General features: G+C 42.7%; 1 protein-coding gene across 14 annotated transcripts in view; it reads right to left on the bottom strand.

The window, feature by feature from the left end:
• DOCK3 (dedicator of cytokinesis 3) overlaps positions 1-19,678 on the bottom strand; it is a 585,316-nt gene that overhangs the window by 20,617 nt on the left and 545,021 nt on the right. For all 14 annotated transcript variants that reach the window (XM_073352483.1, XM_073352491.1, XM_073352484.1 and 11 more), the window contains 8 exons: positions 14,031-14,172; positions 12,303-12,469; positions 11,649-11,735; positions 10,966-11,145; positions 8,336-8,419; positions 6,484-6,600; positions 2,916-3,037; positions 941-1,076 (listed from right to left, as the gene is read on the bottom strand). In XM_073352483.1, coding sequence (XP_073208584.1) covers positions 941-1,076; positions 2,916-3,037; positions 6,484-6,600; positions 8,336-8,419; positions 10,966-11,145; positions 11,649-11,735; positions 12,303-12,469; positions 14,031-14,172 — 1,035 coding nt within the window. The remainder of the gene's footprint in view (positions 1-940; positions 1,077-2,915; positions 3,038-6,483; positions 6,601-8,335; positions 8,420-10,965; positions 11,146-11,648; positions 11,736-12,302; positions 12,470-14,030; positions 14,173-19,678) is intronic.

Here is a 19,678-nt window from a genome sequence, read left to right as displayed (position 1 = left end):
GTTGGTGACTGAGCCTTGGTACGTGGAGTTAGGGTAAACAAGCTGCAGGAGGCAGAGAAATCAGCAAGACAGAAAACTGAGCAGACTGGTGCATTATATATTCACCTGCCTCAGATCATCAAATGTGTAGGGAATATGACCTCTGTCTAGGAAATAGTTACAATAAAACTCACTATTAACACTGTACAGTCATTGGGCTGTGGGACCCATTTCGGCCTCTCAGATTGATTGTCATGGATTGAAAGAGACATTACTTAGTAAGATAAGCATCTCAATAAGAAAAACTAACTATTCTGCTCACTAGGTGATAACACACCCCTTATAAAGATGACCTTTACTTTGCTCTGTTCTTAGGCTGCACTAGGAACTTTTAATTTACACCTATAGAAAACCTGGATTTGTGCTGGAAATGGCCCAACTTGATGATCACTTTAGATAAGCTATTACCAGCAGGACAGTGGGGTGGGAGGGGGTATTGTTTCATGGTCTCTGTGTGTATATAATGTCTACTGCAGTTTCCACGGTATGCATCCGATGAAGTGAGCTGTAGCTCACGAAAGCTCATGCTCAAATAAATTGGTTAGTCTCTAAGGTGCCACAAGTACTCCTTTTCTTTTTGCAAAGACAGACTAACACAGCTGTTACTCTGAAACCCATAGAAGAGTTAATCATATTTACCTTAGAAAGAAATCACTGGGAGCAATCTTTGCCTCCATGGCATTTCTATCAATCTTTAGGAGATACTGATCTCTACACCAGGTCAGACTCCATGGGATTACTGCTATATCTTTTCAATTCATAGCTATAGATAAATCTAAGACAGAAGAGGTCTAAGTATGGCTATTGTACATGTAAATAATTATTGTCCTAAGTACAGCCTATGGGGCATGTTCAATTATATTCCTAGCAATAGGTCCTTGATGTTGTATGGCAGCTATACCTGCATGTGGTACATGTCCTCAGCGGTTTCCCCTACAGAACTGTCTGTTAGGACAACCAGGTTTCCTGTTTCACTAGAAGTATGGGAGGAAAGAGAGGATGACGAGTGTCGGACTGAACCCAGCAAGTTCAATGGGCTAAAACAAATATGGAGACAGAGGAAAAACAGGGTGCAAAGGTTAGACAATATTCTTTTCCAAATCTTAGTTTTAAGTAGTGAGGCCTGATCTTCAAAGGTGCTGAATACCTGCAAGTCCCAGAGACTTTTGTGTTGAAAACCTTTGAAAAATCAGGCCATAAATGCTTACGCAAATATGCCCATCCCTTACATTTTCATGGCAAATGCAATAAGAAACCAATACTATTACATTTCAGTTACATACACATTGACAATATAAAACAAGGTCATTCAAACTTCAATCTGGGGCCAAGCTGGCATCCTTCCAGGAAGCTGAGTGCTACACCTAATTTGCCTCAAACAGAGCAGACTGAAACCACTCTCATTTTTAATGCTGAGATGCAACCTGTGGAGACAGCTCCCAGGAATGTTTCATTGAGCTGCAGCAGAGGTTACTCAGATCAAGATGGAGCATTTCCTGTGTAGTCTGTAGTCTCCTTGGTTGACACATATGTATTAGAATTGAAGGCAACTGCAGCTGAATGTAGAACTCTATGGCCCAAATGGCCTGCAGGCTGCACTTTGATCTCTCATGATGTAAAATTACGTTGATATATTCCTCTCTTACTCTGAATCACACACACAATATACACAGTAGAATCTTGCTAAATCACACCGACAACATGGAAGCTCTTTACAAGTTGATGACTTTTGAGAAAAGTGCCATCACTTTGACTGAGTGCCAGACTGTGGAATTCTACCACACAATTTAACTTCTTGGATTTACGCACCTGAGAGTGAGTTGCTGCACCCTGTTCTACTGAAAAAAGCTTTAAAATCAGCTACATGGTCTAACTCTTCAAAAGGAAAAAGCAGAGAATAGCAACTAAGACTTCACAACTCCTGTACCATTTTTGTGTTTGTTGTTCTGTCTTGTGAGGCGATAACTCTTTTCAACTAACAGCACATTTTATAGAGGCTAAAAATATTTGTTTGTATCCTGAAGTCCTGCTATCATCAGTGCTAGGGTTGGCGTTAGGAATGGGTGCTCAGTCTGAATCAGAATCAAGAAGTTCAGATGCTTATCTAAACCTTATAAGCCTCTTAAATCTGAAAATTGGCCTGTGTTATTTTATACCATTCTGATCTAATACCTTGAAAGCTTCTCTTATTGTATTTTGATTCTAGTCTAGGCTGGAAATCAGAATTGTAAACACAACAATCTGAACATCTTTAGAATCTTAAACAAAGATTCAGTTTGAGTTCAATTCCAAAAATAAGCAACAAGACTTTTTTTTTTTGGTTGTCAAAATATGTGTTTTATTTAACCTGAGCAGGCTGCCAATCCCTCATTTACATGTCAGAAATATTAAAAGTTTGGACTTTCAAAGTCATCGTGAATTTTGGGCTATAAGAAAAATCTAAGTGACAGTTAAGGATATTTTATCTGTTTGTATAAACATTGCGGTGGAGTCGCTACATGTCAGCTTCCAGCTAACAAGCGCTTAAGATCTCTATTAAATCCCTGGCTTCTCAGTGCAACACAGCTTCCAACCTAGACATGAGAGGGAACAGATGGCTTCACTTCAAAGCTTTCCAGTGATGACTCTGAATCAAACATCAGTGGTCATTGCAGACAAACAAAAGGGACACTTTTCTACAAAGGCTGATGTTATTGCCTCCACAGTACTTCTAGCCACCTATGAGGCTAGGCTTATTTGGGCCCATAAACTTTATTAAAATCCCTCTCTGCCCTTCCATGGAGTTTTGAGAACTCATGCCAGCACAGGATGGTACATTTAGAACTTTCTGCTTAAACTGTTAGAAATTCTAGAGATTACAGCAGAAAAACAGGTACCTGTGTCGATGCACCAGCTTGATGCTCTCTGGACTCATAGGGCTGTGTGACACAAGAACACTGCTGCGTGGGGTGCTGCTACCAGAACAGGCTGGACTCAACTTATCCAAACCAGGCAACTCCTACATAGGAAACACAAAATCACGTATTTACTTCAGAAATTTTGGGCTTGATCATGGGAAAAGGGAAATAAGCTTTCCCTTTTCATCAAAAGTGATACATCTGTGACTATGTTCTTCACAGAGCTATTATGGTTTTGCAATTAGCCCAAGAGCTTTCAGACCCCTTCACTCCCAACCTAATTAGCTTGATACCAACAATTCCCAGGCACCACCTCAACAATTTGCTGGAAGTTTAGGCATACAATGGACCAGATTGTGACTGCCTTCATTTTTAATATGAAGATATGGCATGCAGAGAATACAAATACCAGCATGTAGTGTGGCCCAGCCACTTGTACAAAGATGGGGAACTGCAGGTTGGGAGCTGTAGTCTATGGGGACCACATCTCCATATTAAAGGTGGGCCATATTGTAGAATTCTGGAGGCCTCATTTGTGGCCATCCTCACATAGCACTTAGAAAATGTGGATTTGCCTTTCAGCATATAACGTTAAATGCTACCATATGTAATTCAAAATGTTTTCTTAAATCTTTGAAAGCTGCCCCTTCTTTGTTTTTTTAAAATGTTTATGAAGGAGTCAAGGTATCTGTGAAAATGACACTGTACTGTGAATAGATAAGTGGTCTGCCATTTCTTAAGATCCATTTGACCCAAACACCTCAAGAAGCTGTCCCAAAGCACTGAAGAATAAAACAGCATAAAGGGTCAAGTCGACATCACTCTTAGTGATAGTGGAGTCTATGGCTCCTCTATGATGTCTGACAACATTAACAACAATCTGAGAAGCAGAGAAATTTAGACTTGTCTTGGGTTCATTGACTCTGCACGAACCACTGATTAAAAAAACCCCACAACATTAACCAGACAGTCAGCACTTACCAAGACACTAATGATTGTTCTATGACTGTTCTATTTCTCCTCTCCTCTTCCCTCCCCCCCCAACAGGTGTTGTCTTTTCAGTGATGTGCCTCAGGATACTGAGGATTAGGGTGGGATGTAGAGGGGATAAATTGGCCATAGGGAGGAGATGACCATGAAACTACTATGAGATCAGATTTCTTCAAACAGAACAGGAGCAGTCTTCTAAATGAGCTTTATCTTACACAGCGTTAACCTTTCTAATTCTGAGTGTTTGGTTCCACAGCTGCAGCCAAATCTTGAGACACTAGTAACTGAGAGGCAGCACAGTGCGCTTTTTGTATAATTAACTTCTTATTAAGCTTTCAAACAAATTGGCATGAAAAAGCTTCTGATCACACAACTCTTCTGAGTGACAACACATAAGCATCTCATACCTATTTATTATGTGCTATTGAATCATAGAATCATAGAATATCAGGGTTGGAAGGGACCTCAGGAGGTCATCTAGTCCAATCCCCTGCTCAAAGCAGGACCACTCCCCAACTAAATCATCCCAGCCAGGGATTTGTCAAGCCTGACCTTAAAAACCTCTAAGAAAGGAGATTCCACCACCTCCCTAGGTAACCCATTCCAGAGCTTCACCACCCTCCTCGTGAAAAAGTTTTTCCTAATATCCAAACCTAAACCTCCCCCACAGCAACTTGAGACCATTACTCCTCGTTCTGTCATCTGCTACCACTGAGAACAGTCTAGATCCATCCTCTTTGGAACCCCCTTTCAGGTACTTGAAAGCAGCTATCAAATCCCCCCTCATTCTTCTCTTCTGCAGACTAAACAATCCCAGTTCCCTAAGCCTCTCCTCATAACTCATGTGTTCCAGTCCCCTAATCATTTTTGTTACCCTCCGCTGGACTCTTTCCAATTTTTCCACATCCTTCTTGCCCAGCCATTCAGTCCCTAGTCTGTAGCAGTGCACGAGATTCTTCCGTCCTAAGTGCAGGTCTCTGCACTTGTTTTTGTTGAACCTCATCAGATTTCTTTTGGCCCAATCCTCTCATTTGTCTAGGTCCCTCTGTATCCTATCCCTACCCTCCAGCATATCTACCACTCCTCCCAGTTTAGTGTCATCCGCAAACTTGCTGAGGGTGCAGTCCACGCCATCCTCCAGATCATTAACAAAGATATTGAACAAAACCGGCCCCAGGACCGACCCTTGGGGCACTCCACTTGATACCGGCTGCCAACTAGACATGGAGCCATTGATCACTACCCGTTGAGCCCTACGATCTAGCCAGCTTTCTATCCACCTTATAGTCCATTCATCCAGCCCATACTTCTTTAACTTGCTGGCAGAGTATTGTGGGAGACCATATCAAAAGCTTTGCTAAAGTCAAGGAATAACACGTCCACTGCTTTGAAGCTAACTTTTGGTCTCTATCTTCTTAAATAACCATGGATTCCTTTGCTAGTGAATTTTAAGAAGTGATAATTACATGCAATGGACATGTCTCCCCTCACTAAGGACAGCTGAGTAGTAAATGTGCTAACAAAGTAATGACTTCAGGAGCAGTTCCAAGAGTCAAGCTCTTTTTAAATCTTCCAACAAAACTAAATGCAAATCAACTCATGTACACTTGGTTAAACAACACACTAAACAGGCCCCACTATTTCAACACTGGAGATTAACCCTGAAATTTCCTAAAGCACATTTTAAGTGGAAGGCCCTATTTGTTCTTTCTATTGTTGTAGAATAAAACACACATAAAATATGATGCATATATGTGAAACTGTGACTGCCAATTATCTACTCTGAGCAAATTTCTATGGAGGTAAAAACATCAGCAGCTGTTGGTGCCCTGTTTACATTAGCTCTCCCACCATTGCAGCACTGGACTAATGATAGGACTTGTCAGGCTAAAAAGCCTACAGGAGATAAGGGCATTCTGACTATGGGACTGATCCTCTGCCTTCTACTTCTGTCCTTGTCTGGTGAGAAGACTTCCATCCCCCAGTGCACGGAGCAGGAAAGGACTTCTCCCACAAAAGATGACTAGAAGGCATATCCCATCAACATCCTGGTCTGCAGAGCTAATTGCTGAGTATGATCTGCCAACCAGGGAATGTGTCCAGCCCCGCATCTGGGTGGCACCTATGCTGCATTCAACAGGTTGCAACAGGATGGTTGTTTTGTGAGATGGGCAACTAGTACTGTCTAGTCATCTTTCTCCCCACCCCTGGCACAGCACCCCATGATAAGGGCAAAATTTTGCCCTACGTTATGTAAGACAGTGTGAGTATTCAGCTTCACAGACCTTCTCCCACATCACCAGTGATATAAATTACAGGAGAGGGACCTTGAAAAATCCCAGGGACTGTATTAAGGGCTCAGTTTGCAAATCTTTTTGGGCTTTAATTTTTGCACTGGAAACAAGGTTTCTTGTAAGAGTTAGACAATCCCATAGGTTTAATATACACTACTTTTGTCCAGTTCCTGTGTGCATCTCATTGCAACTGAATTAATTTTTAGCATGGCTCTGAACTACTGACAACGACCCGGAAGTGGTGGTGGGGGTGATTAGCTTACATGGTACAGACTAGATCGCATCATTTGGAACTGATCAATCAGTTTCTTATGTAGAGGACGCATCTCTGGATGTACAAATTTCTCATGTACTGCCAGACCCACTCCAAGAACATGGACCTATTAAAAAAAAAAAGGAATTATAACATCATGAATCAAGAACATCTTCATTCAGCCTAGAAGACACTACATAATTTGTCCTCTAGTTTGGTCAGCGAGTGAGAGAGATCTGTAAAAGAGTCTCTTGTTCATTTGCAAGATTGCTGAAAATTAGTAAACATAAGAAAGCTGACAAGTATGTGTTTAACATACATTTTAAGTGTGAGACAACCACGTTTGTGACATGTTGGATTTACAGTTGCAAGAGAGAACAGTAAAAAATGACAAAATTGATTCACTCTGCAGACAGTGTTGAGTCCTCACTCAGTTAGTTCTTTGTGACACAGGAAATTCCCTTTGTCCATATCTTCACATAATGTCAGATAAGGGATCAAAGTTGCTAATGGAGATTTGTAGGGGGATTTTCTACAATTAATCTGAATAGTGGCAAAGCTGCAATGTACACTATTAACTGTCGGCTCTCTATTGCTCATTATTTATTCATAAAGGTCCCATTTTTAAAGGTCATGAATATAATAGTGAGTAGCATTATATAAACTCTCAGATGAGAGAGCACAGTAATACTTAATAATAATACTTAGCATTTATATAGTTTACATCATGTACAAGTAATATCTAATTGATCCTCACGACTCCCCCTGAGAATTGGTAAAATAAGCATTATCCTTATTTTGCAGATGGAAAATCTGAGATACACACAGGGATTAAATGACCCTCAAAGTCCATGCTACCTCTGCTGAATAATCCCCAAAACTCCATTCAGACTTGGACAGACTTTTTGAATATAGCTTAAGAATGACCATACCAGGTCAGACCAATGGTGTATCTAGCCTAGTACCGTGTCTTCCAACAGTGGCCAATGCCAGATGCTTCAGAGGTTATGAACAGAATAGGGCAATCACTGACTGATCCAACCCCTGTTGTCCACTCCCAGCTGCTGGCAGTTAGAGGCTTAGGATACCCAGAGCATGGGGTTGCATCCCAGACCATCTCGGCTAATAGCCATTGATGGACTTATCCTCCATGAGCTTATTTAATTATTTTTTGAACCCTTCACAACATCCCCTGGCAATGAGTTCCACAGGTGGATTGTTCATTGTGTGAAGAAGTACTTCCTTTTGTATGCTTTTAATTTGCTGCTTATTAATTTCATTTGGTGACCCCCTAGTTCTTGTGTTATGGGAGGGGATAAATATTTTGCCAATCATTAATTTAACAGTGACATGATTTTTCTTTCTCATCACATCACTGATTTACAACCTATCTGGTGAGATTTTATATGTTTGTGCAAGTGAGACACTGAGAACACTGGACAGAGTCAGGGATAGTGCAAGTAGGCTCTGTATATGCTTTCCCACATGGCTCTGCAAACATATTTCAGTTATGATCTGTACCACCCTTACTATGTCTATCCTGAGACTCCACTGAGAAGAAGTTGCTAACTATCCTAAAATGATGAGTAGTTTTGTAATGTAGAAAGACATCCATTGCTTAATAAAAGGAGAAGCCATACTCATTTAATTTGTTATTTAAATTAGGCTTCAACTCAGGTGAAAGGCTAGTGCATTATTAATTCATTGGCCTTCTCACTTCCCTATGCTTTAAATACACTGCAAAGCTCCTGTGTTTCTTTGCTTCTGAATGAATTATTTAGCTCTGGGTTTGCAAAGTGATTGCTGAGGAATCCACACACTATCACAGCATTCTTCCTTCATTGTTAAAAGCACAGCAGTACCTGTTCCTGCATGAGCTCCTTGAGCTGTGTGATTTTTTCTGCATCTCCAGGGTGCTTGGTGATATAATCTTTATCAAAAAAGGCCTGTGGGAAAAAGACAAATCATCTCCTTATTAGGAAACAATTTATTATGTCCAGTGATGAGCTGTCAAAATCTTAACAACTGGTTCCCTATAAAAAGTTCTGATTTAAGGGATGTGCCCCAGTATGTATTTTTTGTACCAACAGGGTTACCATACGTCCGTATTTACGTATACGTAAATTTTAAAAATTCCTCCCGGACAGTGATTTAAGAACCAAAAAGCCTGACCTGTCTGGGAAAATACGGATGTATGTTAACCCTGCCTAAAGTTCTTTTCTAAAAAGATGGGCCTGAACTAGAAATGAGCTCTGTTTCCCAAGTGTGGGTCCCTGCCACTCCCTGGGGGTGTGCTAGGGTGACCAGATGTCCCGATTTTATAGGGACAGTCCCGATTTTGGGGTCTTTTTCTTATATAGGTTGCTATTACCCCCCACCCCCTGTCCTGATTTTTCACACTTGCTGTCTGGTCATGCACATGTGTGGGTCCCAGCTGCTCCCTGCCCCCCTCATTGAAGCAGGTGTGAAGGGTTACTGCCCTGGGAACTGCAGGGCTCCAGCGGACGTGAGGCCAGCTGCAGACAAGGGCGTGGGGCAGGGCTAGCTGGAGGCAGGGGGTGCAGGGCTGGCTGTGGACAGGGCAGGGGGTGCGGAGCTGGCTGGAGACGGGAGGGTGTGGGGTTGGCTGGAGACAGGGCAGGGGCTGACTGGAGGTAGGGGCTGGCTGCAGGCAGGGCAGGGGGGTGCAGGGCTGGCTGGAGACAGGGGCTGGCTGCGGGCAGGGCAGGGAGTGCAGCAGGGGCTGGCTGCAGGCAGGGGGTGCAGGGGTGGCTGGAGACAGGGGCTGGTACGGGCAGGGCAGGGCAGAGGGTGCTGGGGTGGCTGGAGGCAGGGCAGGGGGTGCGGGGGTGCCTGGAGACAGAGGCTGGCTGTGGGCAGGGCAGGGGCTGGCTGCAGGCAGGGGGTGTGGGGGTGGCTGGAGACGGGTGGCTGGAGGCAGGACAGGGGGTGGCTGGAGGCAGGGAGTGCGGGGGTGGCTGGAGATGGGGGCTGGCTGCAGGCAGGGCAGGGGGTGCGGCAGGGGCTGGCTGCGGGCAGGGCGTGCGGGGCTGGCTGGAGGCAGGGCAGGGGCTGGCTGCGGGCAGGGTGGTGGGTGCTCATGGGGAGAGTGGCTAGGAGCAGCCCAAGCAGCAGGACGCAGCCCAGGCCCGGCAGAGCAGCCGGGGACCACCAGGCAGCAGCGGGAGCACCAGGGCCAGGGGAGCAGCAGCAGCAACAGGGCTCATGCCTAAGGCCAGGCGGCAGCCCACATGGCTCCCACAGCGCAGCTCCCCTGGCAGCCGGAGGAGGAATTACATCACTTCCCGGCCGGAGCCCATCAAAGCCTCAGCGCCCCCTGCAGGGAAGCGGTTTAACAACCGGTTCTAAAACTGCTTCAAAATTTAACAACCGGTTCACGCGAACCGGTGCGAACCGGCTCCAGCTCACCACTGATTATGTCCATATGTCAAAGAGGGAGAAAAGAAGGAACAGAAATCCTAGGGGACCCAAGTACACTTAGCAAACTGAAAATTCCATTTAACTGATCTTTTCTAGTATTTTGGGACCTAGATGAAGCTACAGTACCACAATTTTAGCTGCCTAGAAAATTCTGCTCCTCAGTTAGTCAAAGGGATCACTATTGAGTAGCATAAGGTATTCTCTCCCAGCCCCAAAGGATCATGAATCTAATCAAATCTCCCCACATGACAGTGCAGAGCACTGTCATTAAGCCCATTACTTGAATTTTATATAGCTTCTTTCATTTAAGTATCTCAAGAAACTGTAGGAAATAAGTGACTAAAGGAGTAAATAATGTAAGGGATGAAGAGCTTTTTCTGTGCTTCTCTGCAGGGCACACACAACCCAAAAATGTGGACCAGCATCATCATTTTTCAGTATGTGTCCCTGTAGCTCCCTTTTGCAACATACATCTTTAACTAACTCCTGGCGAAGGAAGCAGAACATTAGGTCCCCTTAGGACTAAGACTATACTGGACACTGTCTGGCAAAGACAACTCTTTGGAAGTGCCAGCCAGCAACTTTCCCTCAGCAGGAACCTCATCACATTCAGTCTCCATCAGCACAGAGAGCGAGTCCCACTGCCTGCTTTGGAAAACGTGTTTACAGTATAGCAGTACATGAACTGCCTGCTTCACTATTGTACATGCAAGATCAGCTGTGCCGTGTCAATCAGAATTTACACTTGAGAAGCTGCGTTTTCAACTGTGCCATCTAAACAGGACATCCAGAACCCATATCTGGACATTCATATCAACACTTAGCTACATACAACAGGATTTACTTGTCCAAGTGCTGATATATAAACAACTAAACATGGGATTTCAGCATCCTGTTTAGATCACAAGTATGAAAACTGGGCACATAGGGGTAATTTCTTATATTTGACTTATTATTATGTCATGCTATTTTCAACACAGCAGGAGAAATGCTTCTGGGAAAGAGCTGCTAATAGGTTGATACTAAACTCAGAGGTACAGTCCCTACTTACCTCCTGGTACCGTGCTATGCCACCATTCACTGCTGCATCAATCACTCCATTCAGACACATGCTGAGCAGGTTAATGTTGCCATGCATTTGCTTGTGCTGATACTGGCTTATCAATGTCCTCAGTTCCTGGTTTTTGTTCTCAACAACTTGAATGGCATTTTCCAAAGGGCTTACCTCGACCTACAAGGCAACAAAGAATAGTTCAATGCCACGGATACCTCATTGCTACCACGTTCCCTTCCTTACTATGAAACCAATTCCTACTACTGCTGATGAGCATTCAAATTTTTTCTGATTTGCAGACTAGCTAGCCATTTTGTTATGATGGCTTTTCACAACAGTTTTCCTGTGTGTCAGCAATACATCTCAGTTCACCTCACTGCGCACTCATCTTAGCAGTTACAATAGCTGTCACATGTCTCTGAATAACTGACTGAAGATGCTATCAAGATTCAGAATCACACCTCACTGTCATTTACTCTGACTGCTCTGTTCCCTTCACACTGCTCCTCTTGTTATGTTTAGCAAGTATTTTAGCTGAGGGAATGGATTCTGCAATATCCACCAGTGAAGCATGAATTTTTTTCAACTGCTAGACCCAGCCAAGAGGCTTTAAATTGTCCATCCTTCATTCTGAAGAAACTATCCATTCATATCCCAATTACAAGTATAAGAAATGTTACCAGCTCTCTTCTCTCCACTTCAAACCACCGAGAGATCCCAGGTAAACTGTGAGTCAGTGTCAGAGTGGTACGTTCAATCCACAAGCTCTGCAAAGAATACAGTAAGTGGGGGACCCAGTGACTCAGAATCTGAACACTCTTATTCTCACTGCAGTTGTTCAGGAGTAGCTGAACAGAAGAGTGCATTAATACTCTGAGCAGACATTATGTTTTTCACAATGGAATGTAACATGAAACTGAAGTCTGCTTTACATTTAAACACAAAGAAAAAAACTCAGTGTGCTTTAAAGCAATGCACCAAACCTTTCAGTTAGTTTCTAGACCTCAGACCCTAGGTCTGCTATCAATTAGCTGGGAACTAAGAGATCATTTTGGGTAATATGTCAATCAACCAAACAACCCCTATTGCTTCAGAATCCCTCTCCATGGCACTGCCACAAGTACCTTTTAAACAGAGTAGGCTTTACTTATGCCAGGTGTGCAACCACTGGGCTCAACAGTCCTGCATTTTATTTGAATTAAAACAACATCTTGCGGCACCAATTTAGGATTAAGGCCCCATCGTGTGATGCGCTGTACAAATGCAGAAGAGGAAGACACTACTACCTGCCCTGGAAATATTAAAATTTAGTTACTATTACTGAGTGCTCCTACCTTAAATTCATTCTCTTTGTCCTTTGGACCTTTGTGGAAAGGCCTATCATAGCGGAATTTCCTGATGTTGTTGACGCGATAAAAGCTCTTTATACGATCAGGCACACGTTCCATTTGTAGGACATCAATATTGTCTGGGATGGGAGTCACTGCATATATCTGTAAATCTGCAAAACGAGGAGTCAAAGAAACACACGGAGGCATCAAATAAGAAAACAATGAGACAAAACATGACTCCCTTAGGGATGTCACATGTTACCAAAAGAAAAACGATGGAGAAAGTGTGAAATCCATGCTTCCCTTTTCCTTCCATTACACACCTCTCCTTTTCACTGCTGCTTCAAAGGTAGCAGCAACTCATTGGGCTAGCATCTCCAGAGCTAGGGGACTAGAGTGCTGTAGGAACTTCAGGCCAGGTTGTCAAATATATTTAGGCAACTGAATATGCACCTAATGGGATTTGCTAAAGTGCCTAAGCAGTTGATTCTCATTGATGATAAAGGAAGTTAGGTGTCTAACTTGCTTAGGCACTTCTGTAAATCCCACTAGGCATCTAGGCTGCATCTTTCAGCACCTAAATACCTTCGAAAATCTGGCCTTAACTTAGGCTTTGTCTACATGCACAGGTTGTACTGATTTAACAAAATCAGTTTAGAAACCGATTTAATTAAACTCGTCCAACTTGTGTGTAGAAAAGGCATGAGAAAGCAAAGCAAAGAAAACCCAAACTGTCACAACCCAAAACAAACCCTTGTTATTTGGTGGTTCAGCATCACACAGCAAGGAAAAACTGGGTTCTGTCAGGGATGGAAGGCAGCAGTGGGAATGGGAAATACTGACCATTCTACTCCTGGTAAATTTAACTTGAGGCTATTAGTCAGTAAAGTCAAAGTACTGTTCATTATGCTAACTGGTGAAATAGGAGTTAGCGGGCAATCTTCCCCTCCCATCTCACCTAAAATGTTCACACTCTCAGACAAATGCCATGTGGGCCAGTCCTCAGACACTGCACAGCAACATTATTTTTGTTTCAGAGTAACAGCCGTCTTAGTCTGTATTCGCAAAAAGAAAAGGAGTACTTGTGGCATCTTAGAGACTAACCAATGTATTTGAGCATAAGCTTTCGTGAGCTACAGCTCACTTCATCGGATGCATACTGTTACTTTTGTTGTCTGCATTTAAATTCACAATGCAGATTAGTATCAATGGGATGAAGTCTGATGTACTGCATAAAAGAGCAGACAGTCTGAATGGAAAGGAACGTGCAGTGTACAAGGAAGGTGAAGTGAAAAACAAACAAAATGGAAAGTATGTCGAGAATAGGCATGAATCTAATTGCATGGTTCTCTCTTGTGGAATTGCAGAAGGTAGCCAGGTGGATGTCTGGTGAAATGTAATGTTCAATAAGGGAGCGAGTGTCAGTAACGGTTAGAATAAAGCATGGACCAGACTGGGCACGGGGCACATCTTCCCACACAGTCCTGAGAATGTACATCAGCCATGACCTGAAGTATTCCCTAAGCAAAAATGACAATTATGTCCAACTGGTGTGCAATGATGTAGATAAATATCCACTAAACACAAGTTGGAGATGATGAAAATCATGACACCTATCACTAAAGCCAGATATGAACCAAGAATTTCTAAAATGAAACAGTTTTCTTTTCCCTATACCCTTTGTATCCTACAACAGTTTGATTAACATTAGGCTGCCTTATGAAAGGATACACTGAGCATCACACTGCAAAATGGTGTCATCTGGGTGGTTTGGGTGCTGCATTGCAATGGCTTGTGGGAACTCACTCAGCATTCTTTGTTGGAAGGTCTCCAGCCTTTCGTAGTCATGGCCTCGACATACATACTCCTTGTTCTGCAAAACAAACAGGCACGAAAACCACTAAAATTCCTAAACCATTCTCTTTGCTTTCCTTGCTGTTTAATTGGAACAAGTCTTCTTCATACATAATAACAGGCAAAAATCTATATATTTTTAAATTTTTGTTTTATTACATCAAAAATAAAAGTTATAAATGATAAAGTTATGAAAACATCTTAAAAAGATTTAACTACTTAGTTATTAACTATTACTATTAATTATTTACAATGTTTAACTTTATATCTATCTATAATATGGATGCCATCAAACATAGGAATCCACAACTCAGCGTCCAAGATTAAACTTGGAACGTGGACTGAAGCAACTGTTTAGAGTAACTACTGGAAGTAAGACATATGTTACGAGTAATCTAGTTTCCTCTTTTGTCCCATTAAAGATGCAAACTAATCCACAGCAGGTCCAAATATGTTTTAAATTCTTTTAACCAAGCTGACAGAGTAGGAGCAACAGGTTTTGTCCTGAAATGCAGAATCTCTTTTTTGCAAGCAAAATTAATGTATTGTCGTTTTCAAAAATGAATCTAGATAAAGGGTTGAATCATCTGAAGTCAATGGTGAAATGTCAGCATGATTTGATTGGAATCAGGATAGGATCCAGCATCTCTTCTATATCCACCCCAAAAATTTGTCCCCTTTTTCATTTGACAAAATTTTGCAGTGAAGTCCAGAAAATTCCAATTACAAGACACTCCCAGAAACAATGTGCTGACTTTTTTCACCCCATGCTTAAGGAAGTCTGCTAGTATTTCAGCTGTAAAGTGATGGAGCACTGCCACTGAACAAAAGATAAAAACAACTACATCTACTTACATTGTGTTTGTAACAAGTGAAGTAAAGGGGTAAGCCAAGGCTTCAAGCCATGGTTTATTGTGTAAGGATAGCCTTGCAAATCTCACTGCCATAGATATTTGAGGCCTATGTATTTGAAAACATGATTTATAACAGGGCCATATATTTTAGAAAGATGCTGCTTAGATACCTGTCATGAAAGGAGTGACTCTTCCAGAAGATGTTTTTAAAAAGAAGATATAGTTGCTTCTGTCTAATATAGTCAGCTAAACCCATCTAACTTGTAAATACACATAGAAATCTCTGTTGGGTGAATCTTGTTTAGTTTTAAGCTGGTAAAAAATCTTGTTATGCTACTTGGCAAAACAATTTCCCAGATATTTCAGCCTTTTATCTTTTTTTCATTTTTTGTCTGGATCTTTAAAGACAGGAGAGAAACCTGGAAACTCCCTCAATTGTGCACAGAGGCGCAAATCTTATTCTCATCCCACACACTGAATAATGCACTGATAAGGTCTGCAGGGACCCAGCATGGTGAAGGAATCTTCCATGCCACACTTGGAGAGCACCTTCAAACACTACACCGTCTTTCATGGAAGGGAATGGCTGTGCCCCAAATCGCCGGACCCCAAATCTCCATTCTTCATAAGAAGTTCAGGTAGCCCCTAAAGAGCTGACTCACTGAATTCTCCTCTTCCATGCAGCAAAACCATACTGGTCACACTGCAGCCATAGCCCTCTATGCCCAGGCAAGTGTGGGCAGAAGCAGCGTAATCTAGTCTAAAAATAAATACTGAGCGGTTACCTTGGGAAAAAATCTGCCATAGTCTGAGCCTTCAGTGTGGTATTCATGTTTGGATTACATTAGAAGAATGCTCCATTACTGTAAGTTAAATTAGGAAAAATGATACAGCAAACAGAACAAGGCTTTGAGGCCCTGGTAATTTGAAGCAGTTCCTTTCATCTCTGCATCTTGTAATCAATCCTAGAGTTAATGCTGCTCAGTTGTAGAATTTCCAGATTGGTAAAAGAAGGCTGACACAATCTTTAGATCTATAAAGCCTCTACACTTATTTGGGATCTTTCCATTCTGTAAGAAAAACATGATGATTTTTTTTATTGAGCTCTCCTTTTCTAAAACCAGCTGGGCAATTAAATTGTTAGACCTTGAAGCTAATACATTACCCTAGGAAAGATATTTGCATACTGTTAGCATTAATCACAAGAGATACAGGCGGAATGGGCTATGTGTGAAAGCTGCATTTAACATAGACTGTAGAAGGACATTTTGTTCCTTACCTCTACATTATATTTTTGCAAGAAGCTCCTCTAACCCAGAACTAATGGGCTGTTCCACTGTCCTCCCACACATAAGTAGATTGATCCTTCCCACTGAACAACTGCTCAGCAACAAGACCACCCCAAAGAAGTCATCTGAATGGCTTCTTAGCTAAATGATAGATTGCTTTTTTTTTATTAAACTAAACCCAAATAAATATATAGACACACAAACACCCCTGACCCCCACATCATCCAGGATTTGTCACAGAACCACCAGATGTGACACTGTGGATTGGGAAAGTCTTTTGTCAAAATGAAATTTGCAGGTAAGGGACAAAAAGCTTGATGCTCCCTGACCTGGCACTAAAGATCTCTGTCTAGCATTTTAATAATTATCCACAGCAAGGCCCATAAAAACCTGCTGACAAAAAGACAAAAAATAGTTTTTACTATGTTGGAATATGGTATCCAGGACTGGTGATCAGAATGCTGCCAGCATGGAAGCGTTCCCACCCATCCAGTAGTACTGTCAGGAAAAATTATGGACTGAATTCTAAATGGCTGCTTAGCTAACTTCCTCTTCAAATCAGGAAACTGCCATCCCTTTTGCTGAGTGAGCTACAATTCCTAAGGGTCATGATCCATGGAATCCCTGTAGTCAGGTATGCCTCTTTACTGAAGTCATGAATCCACCTGGACAGAGAGTATTTGGATCTTTTATGATCTTTTTTGGAACTTTTGAACAATGTAAAAAGGGAGTCTGACCTTCTAAAGCCCTGAGTCCCATGAAAACTATATTTCAGTTCTCTAACTATAGTCCTATAAACAAAAACTTTGATCAGAATTAAGGTTACTTAAGTGAAACACCTGCCAAAGCAAGGAAACTTCCATTTTAGGTAACCTTTATACATCTTGATATACACATAACACAATAAGCAAAAGCACTGACAGACTTTTCCTCTCCACAAAAAGATCCCCTTGTATTTCCAAAATATAAACAACCAGAATGCACTCACTGAGCTCCTGTTAATTGCACTCAAATGCAGCCACAAATCCAATCACTCTTAGCCCTGGTCTACACTAGGAGTTGAGGTTGAATTTAGCAGCGTTAAATCGATTTAACCCTGCACCCGTCCACATGACAAAGCTCTTTTTTTCAACTTAAAGGGCTCTTAAAATCGATTTCTTTATTCCACCCCCGATAAGGGGATTAGCGCTGAAATCGGCCTTGCCGGGTCGAATTTGGGGTAGTGTGGACGCAATTCGACAGTATTGGCCTCCGGGAGCTATCCCAGAGTGCTCCATTGTGACCGCTCTGGACAGCACTCTCAACTCAGATGGACTGGCAGGTAGACAGGAAAAGGCCCGCGAACTTTTGAATCTCATTTCCTTTTTGGCCCTCGTGGCAAGCTGCAGGTGAGTGCAGAGCTCATCAGCAGAGGTGACCATGCAGAGCTCATCAGCAGTGGTGACCATGATGGAGTCCCAGAATCGCAAAAGAGCTCGAGCATGGACCAAACGGGAGGTACGGGATCTGATCGCTGTATAGGGAGAGGAATCCGTGCTATCAGAACTCCATTCCAGTTTTCGAAATGCCAAAACATTTGTCAAAATCTCCCTGGGCATGAAGGACAGAGGTCATAACAGGGACCCGAAGCAGTGCCGTGTGAAACCTAAGGAGCTGAGGCAAGCCTACCAGAAAACCAGAGAGGCAAACGGCTGCTCCGGGTCAGAGCCCCAAACATGCTGCTTCTATGATGAGCTGCATGCCATTTTAGGGGGTTCAGCCACCACTACCCCAGCCGTGTGCTTTGACTCCGTCAATGGAGAGGGAGGCAACATGGAAGCAGGTTTTGGGGACGAGGAAGATGATAAGGAGGAGGTTGTAGATAGCTCACAGCAAGCAAACAGAGAAACTGGTTTTCCCGACAGCCAGGAACTGTTTCTCACCCTGGACCTGGAGCCAGTACCCCTGAACCCACCCAAGGCTGCCTCCCGGACCCGCCAGGTGGAGAAGGGACCTCTGGTGAGTGTACCTTTTTAAATTGTATACATGGTTTAAAAGCAAGCGTGTTTAATGATTAATTTGCCCTGGCATTCGCGGCCAGTGCAGCTACTTCAAAAGTCTGTTAATGTATCTGGGGATGGAGCGGAAGTCCTCCAGGGACATCTACATAAAGCTCTCTTGGATGTACTCCCAAAGCCTTTGCAAAAGGTTTCTGGGGAGGGCAGCCTTATTCCGTCCACCATGGCAGGACACTTTACCACACCAGGCCAGTAACATGTAGTTAGGAATCATTGCAGAACAAAGCATTGCAGTGTATGTTTGCTGGCGTTCAAACAACATCCGTTCTTTATCTCTGTGTGTTATCCTCAGGAGAGTGATATCATTCATGGTCACCTGGTTGAAATAGGGTGCTTTTCTTAAGGGGACATTCAGAGGTGCCTGTTCCTGCTGGGCTATTTGCCTGTGGCTGAACAGAAATGTTCCCTGCTGTTAGCCACAGCACACATAGACACATTTGCTATATCCATTTTGTACTGGTGTTTTAGGTAGAGCTGTAGAGATGCCCATAATTAAAGTTGCCTAACACCATGAAAAGCCCCTGTTTTTAGTTGATTATAACTACCAAATTTTAAGCACTAGGGTTGAAAAGATGTTTCCTTGTGTTTCAAGCACTGAAATGGGATCCAGGAAAGTTGGATTCTATCCCAAGCTCTGCCATGTACTTTCTATATATTGGATATATTGGAATTGGAAAAGGTACAGAAAAGGGCAACAAAACTGGTGTGGAGAAAGTAAATAAGGAAGTGTTATTTACTCCATCTCATAACACAAGAACTAGGGGTCACCAAATGAAATTAATAGGCAGCAGGTTTAAAATAAACAAAAGGAAGTATTTCTTCACACAACACACAGTCAACCTGTGGAACTCTTTGCCAGAGGATGTTGTGAAGGTCGTGACTGTAACAGGAATCAAAAAAGAACTAGATATGTCCATGGAGAATAGGTCCATCAATAGCTATTACCCAGGATGAGCAGGGATGGTGTCCCTAGCCTGTTTGCCATGCCAGATGCAGGGAATGGGTGACAGGGGATGGATCACTTGATGATTGCCTGTTCTGTTCATTCCCTCTGAAGCACCTGGCACTGGCCACTGTCAGAAGACAGGATACTGGGCTAGATGGACCACTGGTCTCACCCAGTATGGCTGTTCTTAGGTTCTATATCACGTTGGGCAAGACTATAATAATGCACATATGCAATGGAGTCAAAATAAGATTGCACGGGCAATTGTAACAATGACATTTTCTAACTTTCATGTGCTTTTCTTTGCAACCTTAACATTCATTTAACGTAGTGTCATAGGGCGGGATTCCCTCACCCTGGATTTGTACTGCAGACAGTC

Source organism: Lepidochelys kempii, chromosome 7 (assembly GCF_965140265.1).
Source record: "Lepidochelys kempii isolate rLepKem1 chromosome 7, rLepKem1.hap2, whole genome shotgun sequence".
NCBI lineage: Eukaryota > Metazoa > Chordata > Testudines > Cheloniidae > Lepidochelys > Lepidochelys kempii.
The sequence above is the reverse complement of the archived record's forward strand: the minus strand, read 5'-3'. Positions and strand labels throughout refer to the sequence as shown.